General features: G+C 38.8%; 1 protein-coding gene across 1 annotated transcript; it reads right to left on the bottom strand.

The window, feature by feature from the left end:
- Nucleotides 1–2,119: 2,119 nt before the first annotated feature.
- On the bottom strand, nucleotides 2,120–12,312 carry LOC128740175 (uncharacterized protein K02A2.6-like). Its single transcript, XM_053835702.1, has 5 exons — nucleotides 12,112–12,312; nucleotides 10,310–11,860; nucleotides 9,521–9,764; nucleotides 7,886–8,043; nucleotides 2,120–2,203 (listed from the first exon to the last, which is right to left on the bottom strand). The coding sequence occupies exons 1-5, from the start codon at nucleotides 12,310–12,312 to the stop codon at nucleotides 2,120–2,122; spliced, it is 2,238 nt and encodes a 745-aa protein (XP_053691677.1).
- Nucleotides 12,313–13,963: the final 1,651 nt, after the last annotated feature.

The following is a 13,963-nucleotide window of genomic DNA, read 5'->3' as shown; positions in this document are numbered from 1 at the left end:
TAAAAAATCGGTTGTTATCGATATTAGCTGCATATGCGTTATAAACGAATAAAACGCATGGTGACGTTTTATTTCAATAACACGCATATTCGCAGTGAGTCAGGTAAAACAGTAGTTTTCACGGGTGACTGCGGCCCAGAGCTGCCACAAATACAGATATTTGTGCATACATAAATTTGGGACCCATCAATTATTTCAGTTGCTGTGATTTCTGGCTCTACTACTGTTTCTGAATTTTGAAGTAGTTCATAAACTATTTATGTTATTTAAAAGATTAGATCGAGAAAATTAAATACTCCGGAGAAAACGGCAGGGTCCCAAATTTATGCATGCACAAATATCTGTATTTATGGCAGCTCTGCTGCGGCCAGAAATCCGGCAGAATGTCTGGCAGAAAAAGTTTTTCGCTGCCAGATTTTTGTTCGATTTCTGCCGGACGCGCCTAAGTGGGTATTTGTCCATGCATAAATTTGGGACCCCCACCCTACCGTTTTTTCCGGACTACACTCAAGTCGCTTTTTACTTTTTTTAACCAAGTTCTGAGAGCCAATGAGATATGCCACAGGTGAGGAAAGAGCTTCGATGTGTTTCACTGATTTTTCATTGAATTTTTTTTCACCAATGTATGGATGTTTAACCTTCTGCGGCTGAGGTGGTAGTCTGACAGACACCGAAAAACAGACAAATGCAAGAGATCCGTTATGTATTGTATTTTGATTCTGAAGTTTGCAATGTCTTCCCAACTCATATCTGCGGGTTTATTACATCCAATAGGTTGCTAAATATATGTTCTTAATTCTAAAATAATTAGGATCTGAATATCCACACGTCAATAATAAGAATTAATAAGTTAAGTTTAGGTGTCCAGCAGACTACCACGTCAGCATAATCGGTGAAATTAGGGCACCTCAGCCGCAGAAGGTTAACATATAAGAAATTTGTTTATTCAACCCAAAATGAAATGAGATAAATTTTATCTATCAAATAGGAGCAAATGAACACCAAAAATTCATCCAATTCCAACCTGGACTGAATAAATAGTAGAATCAATATATATAGAATGCCAGTGTCGCTGTTTTTCTATATGACTCATTGTGGTAAACATGATGCTAACAATCTGTATCAAGTCTGTGCATCGGGAACTTCGTTGTCAAAGTTGCTCATTGTTATTTATCTGTTCTATATCTGTGCGCTGGTTGGTGCTGTCATCAGTGCGTTCTCCGCTGTATTTTTATGCCAGTGAAATGGTTTTAAACGTTCTTTTTATTTTCATCCGGATGAATAGAATCCCACAACTGCGCCCTTTTGCACCGATTTTTTCAAAAATTTGAAGCAAGCGAAGTTTCTAATCACATTACTTGGCAGCCATAATTGAAATTTTAAACTGGTTGTCAAAGTTTGACAATGAGATTCCCCTTTTGATGAATCTCAGACACACACACATTTGCATACACTCAAAAAATTCGAAACGTTTTATTCATGCTACAACGTGTAATCTGTTTCATGTGAAAGATTTGGGATGTTTTATATCGACAAATTACTTAATCCGTAATCCTGTACATATAAATTTAAAGCATCCTCCTTATACTTTTGAATCATGATTCCTATAATAAATCAATTATTATTATTTTTCTTGAAACCAATAATGCACGGAACATTCAAAGCATACCGCAAAAGCATTACGACTTATTGACATAAGTTTTTACATTTTATGTAAAAAATGAATATTAAACGTAAATAAAACAAACATGCTTCCTATAAGTACATCGCTATAAATTCCATTTATTTTCACCATAGAACACATGTCAATAGTTCATTTTATAGAATGTATTTGGTAAACAAATTACCGTGATTTCTTTAGTTCAAATAATAATCATTTGCCATAAAACATATTTTTTATTTGCCCTTGATATTAAACAACATTTTTCATAAAGGCATACAGTTTAATCGACGAGACTTATAACTGTTATGAGCAAATCATTACAAATCTGTGCAATAGTTTAAAACAGATTGATCTTATATGTGGCCTCTATGGAATGTATTATCGCCACTATTCCAATTCATTCGGTACACTTCTATTGAAATTTGTCGCCACTGTTTTTTTGAGTTACCGAAAACGTCACTGTCCAGTTAAATACTTCTCGTCTTTGTCGAATACTCGAATCGGGTTGTTAAGTCTGTAAAACATCTCTACTCTCTTAATCTGTTGGTAAGTTGATTTTATTAATTTTTTAAAATAATTTTTATTAAAATTCATTTTAAGTTCATGGTGCTTCAGGTCTCTCCATTTTGTGAAGTATAGACGGGACGAATCCGTGGGAGAAAAACATACCGACAAGATGTGTGTCAGATCGGGAATCCTCGATGCACATTTGCAGCAGAGCAGGATCAAAATGCAAAAGTAGCCGGTAAACCTACTTCAAAAACTGGAATGATTTTGCTGTGCGGAGGGATTACTGCAAAGGCCGTTGTTGACTATCAGAAGCACATCGGTTACGATGACACCCCCAAAGGATTCGATTACAAAACAGTGCGGCCGGAGTACACGTAACGGCCGCGGAGGTTACTGTCATGTAAAATAAGCCCTATATCCAAAGATTATCCCGAAGGTAACTCCGGCGGTCAGTGACGGGTCGGAAGCTAGTTAATCAACAGCCATGACGTGACAGCAATATAATGTTTGCTTAGCGGATAGGATCTTTTGCGGTACTCAAGAGAAACCACCCGCTACGCTACAGCATGTTTTATGTTCGATTGAGTGCCACCGGATTACTAACATGCAAGTATTGAGGATTACCACTTGGGAGTGTTGTATTTATTTATTAAATTTATCAATAAATCTTAATTATATTTTTAATAAAAACAATAAATTCTAAATTATATTTGTGGCACTTTTTCTATAAAGCAGTGATATATCACAGAAATGATAAAACCATATAACTCATATACTTCAAACATATTTGTCACTTCCTGCAAACATTGGATTTAATGTTCTACAACATGTATTTTATTCAAAAAAAAACTATCCACCTCATTTGCATTAATATATTATATAAAATTTGTTTCTTCATAAAAAGTAAATCTTTTCGCAATATAAAATACTTTGATGAAACATAGCAATGAAACCAGCGACACATTCGAGTTATGTGTGGTACACATAAATGTTAAGAGATCATATCGCATAGAATATATGTGTGAAGAATAATATTTCGTATTTACAGTGTTCAATAGATTATAAGGATCATTTTCTATTGCACCATTCTATAGTTGTTTCCTTATAGCTTCGACGTTTAATTTTTTTTGAGTGTATATAATGTAAATACATTATATGAACATGTGTGATGTTTACCACGCGCACTGCAGCGACACTGGCATTCTATATATATTGATTATACTGAATAAATAAATTCGCTGTTCTGGAAACATATCTTCATCCTCACATTATATATGCTCTCATTGAGTAAAACAACTATCAATCTGTCAAATATGAAATGGTTCGCATTCTGAACTAATTTTAACCACTCGAGGAGAAATAACCATCGAACTGTCAAATTTTAACTAAAAAGTTAAAAATTTCGCGAAATGGTTCACAGCCTACACACTTAAACGATTCGGTAAAATTTACCGAAATCTAAACAGCTGGAACGTTCGGTAAAATTTTTTATTGCACCAAACATTACTAATGATCTGTAAACGTCGATTGGCACCATCGAAATTTTTACCGAACGTTCAGCTGTTTAGATTTCGGTAAAATTTTACCGAATTCGGTGCTTTTTGTTGAGTGTGTATGTGTGTATTGGTGCTTGAGGCAAACAACAGTAAACAAAAGAGATGCATTCCTTTGTCACCAAGGTACAGAATGAATTTCGTCTTCCGCTGGATTAAATACCAGCAAATTTTCAAAATATGTGCTTGAATTTGGAACAGGATGGAAAATTTGACTGCAATATGTGCTCTGCAGTGTGGCAAACGGAGAAACACAACTACCCAGGTAACCAATAAGCATTAAAATAAGCAGTAAATCAGTTGTTTATTAGCATCCCTGGCGTTTTATACTGCAGGTTGTTGTTTATCAGCTTTTTGACTGCATAACTGTTGTAAATTGGCGTCCAAAATTCTATTTAAATTCTTCTTGTTGGTAACTAGTTGCAAATAAGCATTGTCAGCACTATAAGAAGGCTAGCCGTAAAGTAGCCGCATATTTTGCCAAAATAGCATTTAAGTAGCATTTAAGGCAACTTAAATGCTTATTGGCTTGCTTTTAAATTGCATTGGAAATGCTTATTGGTTACCTGGGTAGTTATCGCTATTTTTCGGTTTGTTCCTCCAGCATCAGCTGTTCCCCAAAATGAGGTAAACATCATGTATATACACGCGTATTTCGTGTTCGCTAGTGTGGGTGCTTGAGCTGTCAGAAAGCTCTATAGCGAATAAAATATTTAATACTTTAAATATTATTAATACTTTAAACACTTTAATAATCGGACAACAAAGACACGCGTGTTATATCCCGCATTTTGCACCTTACTGGACACCGCAGTCTAAAAGTGCGACTGGTACAAAAAGTGCGACAATGCGGATGCTGTGAGTAAGAAAGAGAAAGACTGACAACTGCAGTGTTGCTGTTTTGTTTTGTCATATTGCCCGTTTCTTTGGTAACAAAACGCGCTGCTCACTTTTTTGATAGCTTGAAATCGTCGCAGGAAGAATCTGCTTGGCTGTATGTAAGTTCTAAGTATATATTATGCTTGTCTAGCACGTAAGCTATTGATTTACTTGATAAAATAAACGATATTTGCCCCCGCGATGATTCTGGCGACGGTTTCGCCCGCGACGGTTATAATTCATCGCGTACGAAAGGGTGGGAAATTGACAATATACATTGGCATTAGAGAAAATAATCTGGATTAATCCAGCTACAGCTGCAAAGCATAATAAATTAATCATTTGTTTGAGAAACCCCACAAACGCCATTTTTATTAAAATTGACTTTTTAACAGTTTTCGAATCCTTGAGGATATCTACACCTTCCCTCAAAATTCCAGACAAATTTAGTTCCACGAACCCCTTTTAATTGGGGTTGCAAATATCCGTTTGTTTAAGAAACCCCAAATATCCATGTTTCCGATAATCACCTAGAGCGGCGCTGCGATAAGTACGAAATTATTCAATATTTACGTGCAATTGGCCTTGCCAGCGTTGAAAGAGATTTCGTAGGCTGCTCGCACTTACAGGAAATCTCGTGCCAAACTGTCAATGCGTGAGTGTTGACAAAAGAAAAAATACTTCCCTTTCTTTTTTTCTCACGCAAAACCCTGAACAATATCAGCAACGCTGGCAAGGCCAATGTTGTAAGCAGTTTTTGCAACACAATTCAATCGTATAAAAATGTCTTCGGAATCGAAAAATTATGCACACTTAAACGATTCGGTAAAATTTACCGAAATCTAAACAGCTGAACGTTCGGTAAAAATTTTTATTGCACCAAACATTACTAATGATCTGTAAACGTCGATTGGCACCATCGAAATTTTTACCGAACGTTCAGCTGTTTAAAATTCGGTAAAATTTTACCGAATTCGGTGCTTTTTGTTAAGTGTGTGAGTTAGACACAGTCAAAAAGAAGAAACATATGTCGAATTTGTTTATTCAATCCGGATTGGAACTGGATGAACTTTTTGTGTTCATTTGCTCCTATCTGACAGATAAAATTCATCTAGTTTCAACCCGGATTGAATAAACAAATTCGACAATAGTGTTCGGCAGACTACAGAATACAAGGCAAAAGTTATTAAAAGTAAAAGAACGGCGTATGAAATCAAAAAGAAAAGAATGTTTCAGGTGAAAAAGTGAGAGCTGATTGCAAATGCAGATAAGCTTGGATTAATTGGTCGACAAGATAAACGTAAATAAACCATTCTTGTAATCTAGATACAATAAAAACTGTAGCAATCTCGTTCCGGAAATGGACAGACTAAACTATCCATGCGTTTCTCACAAAAGCAGTAACCCACTAATTATTATACAATGTTAATAATAGCACAATATATAAATAAAAGGTTTAATCTTCTATTTATCTTTTTTGTTAGCTCGTTGCTTTTCCTAATGTGAGTAATCCGTCGAGCACTCCCGAGTCACTGTAAAATCAATAGTTTATCCGTTCGAAGTATTTAAGGTGCTGTTCACGTATCTCCATTTCCTTTTGGTATAACGTAATTTGAGAACAGACCCTTATTCTCAGATTCTGCTCCATAATCATAGTACGGTTGTTATCCAAGATTTAAAATGCTTATTTTCTGGTTATAATATCTTTAACTACAACTAGCAACTACAAGTATCAAGGTTTTCTATGCGATGTGAATTCGTGTTACGCTGGTCCATTTATGCAATTCAAAACCCGCCGTTATTCCATTTACCTTTTATTTTTTAATAGGTAAATGCAAACCATGATAAAAATTTCGATTAAAAAAGTACAAAACTTTTTCTAAAACTTGTAATATTCTACATCAAAATTTTTAATAAATAATTAAATTAGCGCCCCTCCCTTCTTCTTCTTTTTAGCGGTACTAAATTAACATCCCCAGTGATATATGGTAGCAAATTACATACTATGAACATGGAAAGGTCACAAGTTTGAATAAAAATGGCCTAAAACTACTGAAGTGCACTGTCAATTTCTCGTTTGTTTGAGAAACCCCAAATATACATCAACTTTAAAGCCTTGTAATTTTAGCTAGAATCATTATTTTGATCAAAAGATAAGTCTACATAATGTATTTTAGATACTATCATAGAACCTCATACCAAAAATATAAGGATTGGTTCAAAATTTTGAGAAAATCAGTTTTTTGTTGTTTTCCAACAATAGTGTCGAGTGGACTTGTGGGGTTTCTCAAACAAACGATTCAAATACTTAATAGAACTTTTTGTTGGTAAAACGATGAAAAAGCTGTTGCCAGCTAATAAAGCAAAATAAGAAACAGGGGTGTGCGATATGCTAAATGTCGTTTTCGTTTTTGTGGTGCAGCTACACCGTTTGGTGTTACACTTTTCGCTGGATAAACGAACACTTGCGGTGCAGCAGCAGTGATGTGGTATGGGTGTGTTAGTGTTTTCCTATCTGCACCAGCTACACCCTCTTTTTTTCTGGTGTAGCTAGTGCAGAAAAAGTGTAGCAATGGTGTAGCACAAAAATCGAAAACGAACAGTTTTGGCGCAAAAAAGCTACACCGGTGTAGCCTCGGTGTAGCTACACCGCAAAAACGAAAACGACATAAGTCAAACAATAAGGCTTGAGTACTACACGCTGATTGGAAATTGCTCACCTCCTTTCCCCATTCTCAATTTTAAATCGGTGACAGGTTGAGCTTCTCCCGCAGATGACAAAATGGCCCAGCAGGTAGAGATTTTGTCATGATATCCGCAACTTGTTTCTCAGAGGGTACATACTCTAACTGTATACGCCCCTGCAGAACCAGGCTTCGTATGTACTGCAATTTAACGTCAATGTGCTTTAGCCTGCCACGATCTTTCGGATCATTTACTATTAAGAATCAGGCTAACTCCAGTCAGGAACAAAACACGGAACCACGAAACGGTAAATGAAAACTACGGACAACTTTAAAACCGCGTGTTTATTGCTCCGAGGTATAATAGGAAGTAAGTTTGTTCATATAAAAGTGTTGTGAATATAAGAATGCTCATACTGAGCGGAAATGATATTTGTTGCGTTTCGGATGACAGATAGCAACAACTCGCAGTGCTGCCAAAACCGCTGCTTGGATATGACAGCTCTTCCCCGCAAAATAAACTTCGTCCATATGCTAAAGGTTGAGCCTCTGTGGTGGCTTGATCGTCGCAATCCTTGGTCCGCTGGCAAACCCACTGAACGTGAAAATCCACCAGAGTCCGCCAAACCATCCGAGAAAGATGGTTGAATGTCCGCTGAGGAAACAGGAGTATTTGGTCTGGGAGTAGGGATTACGTCAACGGAAGGATTGTTGTTTTTGTCCTGAGTAGTGGTCGTGGGATTGCTGGTAGTTCCTGCGATGTCGTCATGAAAAATTGGACAACCGATCTCTTAGCCGCATGAAATTGTTGCGCCTGTCAAAGAACTCTCCACCACTGCACCTGTGCTACGTAGTTGATCTATGTGGCGTTTCCAGACCCGCCCATCATTGAGTTGTACTTTGTAATGGAGTTTACCGAGACGCTCTTTGATAATCCCGAATTCCCACTTGTTTTCGTGAACATACTCTCGTGCAGCAACGTTGGCACCTATTATTAATTCTCTAATTTTAGATTGTACTTCGCTTCTTTTCGATTCCGCTGAAGGGACCATGAGATCAAGCCGTGAACGGATCTGGCGACCAAAAACTAGCATTGAAGGAGAGTATCCAGTGGCAGGGTGAATCATTTTACGATAAGACAAGAGAATATTGCACAGTTCACTTTGAACTTCAGAACGACTACAATTCATCGACTTCAATTTCGATTTCATAGTCTGAATGAAACGTTCAGCCTGTCCATTAGTGGCTGGATGATATCCCAGTAAACCATTTGGTTTGTATATCTCGATTGCAACTGAGATATACGAAATCATATCTGAACGAAAAAGTTATATTTCACGCCATATAAGAACATATATGTACCAAAGTGGAGGCGATATACGTGCGAAAGCTTTGACAATTATTTGTAATTCTTTTTGGCGTAGTTTTTTTAACACGCAACTAAATACTCCTGAATATATGATTAAGATATAATCAAATATTGCAATCGTCTATACTGCTTTATAATTCACAGTCATGAATTGTATATGAAGGCACGCACGACTGCAAAACAACTTATTGTTTACTTCGATTTAACATACTCTAATTATTATACAATTCCAATGTGAAATTGACATGAAAACGATTTATTATGAACTTTCTATTACGATTTTGTGTTATCTGGGATGGAGCACTGAATTTATGAACGACTCCATTCATCTCCAAAAATTTTGCAAAATCTGCTGAAGTAAATTGAGGACCATTGTCACTCACGAATACTGAAGGTATTCCATATGTACTAAAGAATTCTCTGCACGCACGGATCGTAGTCTCGGTAGACATGTTCTTGACAACGCGAACCTCAGACCATTTCGAAAAAGCGTCAATCAGTATCAAATGATAAAACCCCATGAATGGACCCGCAAAGTCCGCATGGACTCGTTGGAAAGGTTCTGAAGGTGCTTCCCAGCAATGGATCGAAACTTTGGGAGGATTACCTCTGTTGACCTGACAAGAAGCGCAATCCTTGATAAGGTTCTCGATGTCCCTATCTATGCCTTCCCACCAACAGTAACTTCGAGCGAGCGATTTGATTCTAGAAATCCCGAAATGCGTTGAATGAAGTTCATCTAGAACTTTCATTCGAAGCGAAGGTGGTATATACACACGACTACTACGCATAATACAGTCTTTCTGAAGACTGAATTCTTCCTGGTTTACACCAAAACGAAATCTAGCATCAACTAACTTACCCGTTCGCAAAGCTCGCGACAGTTCACGAACAGTAGAATCCGAAAGAGTGGCAGAACGCAACTCATCGACTATCAGGGGTAATGTTTGTATCGCATTTATCTCTACAATATCAGGTTCTTCGATCTCACATTCGGGATCGGAACGAAATATGGGCAATCGAGACATAGCATCTGCATTGAAGTGATCCGATGATCGACGATGACGAATTTTGTAATCAAAAGCTTGTAAGAATGCTGCGTAATGCTGCATTCGCAATGCAGACATAGTAGGAAGTCCCTTAGATTCCGAAAATATCTGACTAATCGGCTTATTATCAGTTATTAAAGTAAATTTGCGACCGTAGAGGTATTGATGAAACTTGCGGACACCGAAAATGATTGAATAAGCCTCCTTATCAATTTGCGAATATCTTTGCTGAGTTCGGGTTAGAGTTTGAGAAGCATACTGCAGGGGTCGCTCAGTACCATCAGGATATTGATGACTGAGGACCGCCCCTACTCCGTAGGGTGAAGCATCTGTGGCCAATACCACTGAAAGTGATGGATCGTAGTGCACTAAAAAGCGATCCGATTGCATTTCCTTCTTAACGAACTTAAAAGACTTCTCACACTCCGTACTCCAAACGAAAGGTACATCATCTTTCAATAGATTGTTGAGCGGATACAGTATCGAACTTAAATTAGGGAAAAATCTACCGTAATAAGTAATTAACCCAACGAAGGATCGTACTTGCTCCCCCTATTTTTAGGGACTGGCATATTTTGTATTGCATCGACTTTATTACGTACTTTGTGAATCCCGTCTTTATCTACCATGTAACCACAATACTCGATTCTGTCACAGAAAAAGTCACACTTCTCCCGATTCACTCGCAAATTGTATTCATCCAACTTTTTGAACACCTCGCGTAGTCTAAGAAGATGTGTGGAATCATCAGGGCCGGTGATGCGAATATCATCTATAAACACGGTAACACCCGGGATACCCTGAAGGATTTGCTCCATTAATCGTTGGAACACGGCTGGGGCGGAAGCAACACCGTACATGAGTCTGGTAGGACGAAACAAACCTCTATGAGTGCTCAACGTAAGCAAATCCCTATCTTCCGAACGAACTTCAAGCTGCAAATACGCTTGAGAAAGGTCTAACTTTGAAAACCGTTTTCCACCTGCAACGGTTGCAAACAATTCTTCCACAGTAGGAAGCGGATGGTCATCTACCAGCAAATTTGAATTCAATGTGATTTTATAATCACCACATAATCGTACCCTACCGCCAGCTTTTTTAACTGGAACGACAGGAGTGGCCCACTCTGAATGGTTCACTTTTTCTAAGATACCATCACTCACCAGCTTGTCAATCTCCATATCGACAGCGGCCCGAACAGCAAAAGCAATCGGTCTTGCCTTCACGTACACTGGCTTTGTCCCATTTCGAACGCTCAGCGAAGCTTGTACACCAGATATCTTACCAACTCGTTCATCGAAAACATGTGAGAATTTTTTAAGCAAATCATTCAACGCACAAGCGGTGGATTTATCCGATCCGCTACAGTAGGAAACCGAATGAGTACCGGGTCTGAATACGCGATTTAAATCTAAATTCAAAGCAAGTAGCCAATCGCGACCCAACAGGGGGTGCCTGTTAGATTCCGCGACGTACAGTGGCAATGTGAATTCCTCACCATTTGCATCAACATTTACAATCATCTTACCGAGAATACCGATATCATTTTCGCAGTAACTTACCAATCGAGTAGTCGTGGGGAGAATGTCCAAGTCTGTAAAATAACGTTTCTTGTCCTGTACGCTAATCAGGGATACGGGCGATCCGGTGTCAACCTCGAATGTCAGCTTCTTCCGGTGAACACCCAAATCCAGCAGAAATTTGCCAGCAAAACCTCGAACAGCGCTTAGGTGAAAAACGTCCTTAATGGTGCAAGGTTCTTCCAGGTGATGTGCATCGTTCGTCTTCTTGTTCCTCTGTTTGGCCTGGCACACCTTCTCCAGGTGTCCCCTCTTCTTGCAGTGATTGCAGACAGTAGCTTTATGTCTACATTTATCTGCGAAATGATCAGCATCCCCACAGCGATAGCAAACTTTCGTTTGTTTATCTTGCTTGCCTGCCTGAATGGAACTTTTGCTCGAACTAGCATGATTCGTCGACTGGAAAACGTTCTTCTTTTTAATTTTCTTGGATCCATGCTCGATATGTTGCACTTCCGTCCTTGACCGGGAACCGTGCATTTCGTCAGTGCCACGGTGAGACATTTCCATCCCGAATCCAATCTCCTTTGCCTTTGCCAATGTCAAATCGCGAACTTCGAGCAGTCGCGGTTTCTTAGTCCAAAAACGAATTGATTACGTATGGCCTTATCCAGGTAATCTCCGAAATTGCAAGTTTGAGCTAACTTCTCGAGATCTACCAAATAGTCGCTGAGAGACTCGTGCTCCAGCTACTTGCGGCATAGAAATTTGAAAATTTCCAGAATTTCTAAAAGAGCTGGACTGTAATGCTCTTTCAGAAGAGTAACTATGACGTCGTAAGTTTTCGTATGTGGTTCCTCATTTTTCAACTTGTTGCAAAGTACGTCGTAGGTTGCACCACCCATAAAGTGCAAGAGATAATCCCGTTTGTCCGCCTCCGGAACTTTGAAAATCCGGAATGACACTTGAAGGCGTTCCAGCCAACGGTCGAATTTGGATGTTGCAGAATTGAACGGTTCAAACGAGAAGGATGCCGGCATCACACCAGCAGCAACTTGACCGGCAGCAGCTTGATTTTCCAGCATCGTGAGAAACAGTAATGAAATTTTCCGATGTAAATTTGTCGGTATTTCGCGCAGCTTCGAACCTCCTCGTCGCCAAAGTATTAAGAATCAGGCTAACTCCAGTCAGGAACAAAACACGGAACCACGAAACGGTAAATGAAAACTACGGACAACTTTAAAACCGCGTGTTTATTGCTCCGAGGTATAATAGGAAGTAAGTTTGTTCATATAAAAGTGTTGTGAATATAAGAATGCTCATACTGAGCGGAAATGATATTTGTTGCGTTTCGGATGACAGATAGCAACAAATCGCAGTGCTGCCAAAACCGCTGCTTGGATATGACATTTACCACTCTTATAGTGGACTGATTATCCTCATGGTATATTACAGGAATAGTCAACGGATAGCCCACTTCCTCTAGCAACCGGAAAAACCATACTCCTTCACAAACAGCGGTACTAAGGGCTACTAACTCGGCTTCAGTCGAAGACAATGATACGGTTTGTTGCTTTCTTGTTAGCCACGTTGTTACACAACCAAACACTCGAAACACGTACCCTCTTACCGAATGTCGATCTATTATGCTGTTCGCCAAATCTGCGTCGCAATATGCTGAAACTAATGCCACTTTGTTATCACCTCTATACACTAGTCCGACATCCACTGAATCCCTTATGTATCGGAGAACACGCTTAACCTTCTGCGGCTGAGGTGGTAGTCTGACAGACACCAGAAATCTGAAAAATGCAACAGTTGCGTTATGTATTGTATGTTTATTCTAAAGTTTGCAGTGTCTTCCCGACTCATATCTGCGGTTTAGTTACTTTTACTTTTACTTTTACTTTTATTAATAGGAAAAGGAAAACCCCTGGGAATGAAGCAACAGCCTCTTTTCCCACAGGCACAAAACCTTTCCATCATTTCAACACAATTACATCCACATCCATTACAGTTGCATCCAATAGGTTGCTAAAGATATGTACTTAATTCTAAAATAATAATAATCAGAATATACATCATTCAATAATAGCAATTATTAAGCTAAGTTTAGGTGTGCAGCAGACTACCCCGTCAGCACAATCGTTGAGATTAGGACACCTCAGCCGCAGAAGGTTAAGGTGCGTCCAGTGTTCCTCAGTTTGACAATTTCGAAATTGACTGTAAAAATTTACTGCTGCGCTTAGATCAGGACGTGTTGTTAACGTTACATACATTAAACATCCCACCAGTTCTCTGTATGGTTTCGACGTTCTATGCGACTCTTCGCCTTTTTCGAGTCTAAGGCGACTTTCCATGGGAACAATGCTTGGTTTGCAGTCTGTCATACCAAAACGATCGAGCAAATTTTCTAGATATCTGCGTTGGCTGATACGCAAAATTCGATTGTCCGCGTCCCTTTCAATTCGCATACCGAGAAAATTTGTGATTTCGACGACATCGGTCATGTCAAATCCCTTTGACACGCAAGACTTAGCGATGCGTATCTCCTTCAGGCTATGTCCAATCACAAGAATGTGTTGTACAAGAATGTACAACATCAAATAAATTTTCATATCTTTCTCACCTCGCAAATACAAGCATTGGTCACTGTTGCTCCGTCTGAAACCTAGCTAAGCAATAAACTGATGGAACCGATCATTCCAAGCTTTCGATGCCTGTTTGAGACCGTAT

The sequence above is a fragment of the Sabethes cyaneus genome, chromosome 3, assembly GCF_943734655.1.
Source record: "Sabethes cyaneus chromosome 3, idSabCyanKW18_F2, whole genome shotgun sequence".
Classification (NCBI taxonomy): domain Eukaryota; kingdom Metazoa; phylum Arthropoda; class Insecta; order Diptera; family Culicidae; genus Sabethes; species Sabethes cyaneus.
This window is presented reverse-complemented; position numbering and strand designations above follow the sequence as displayed.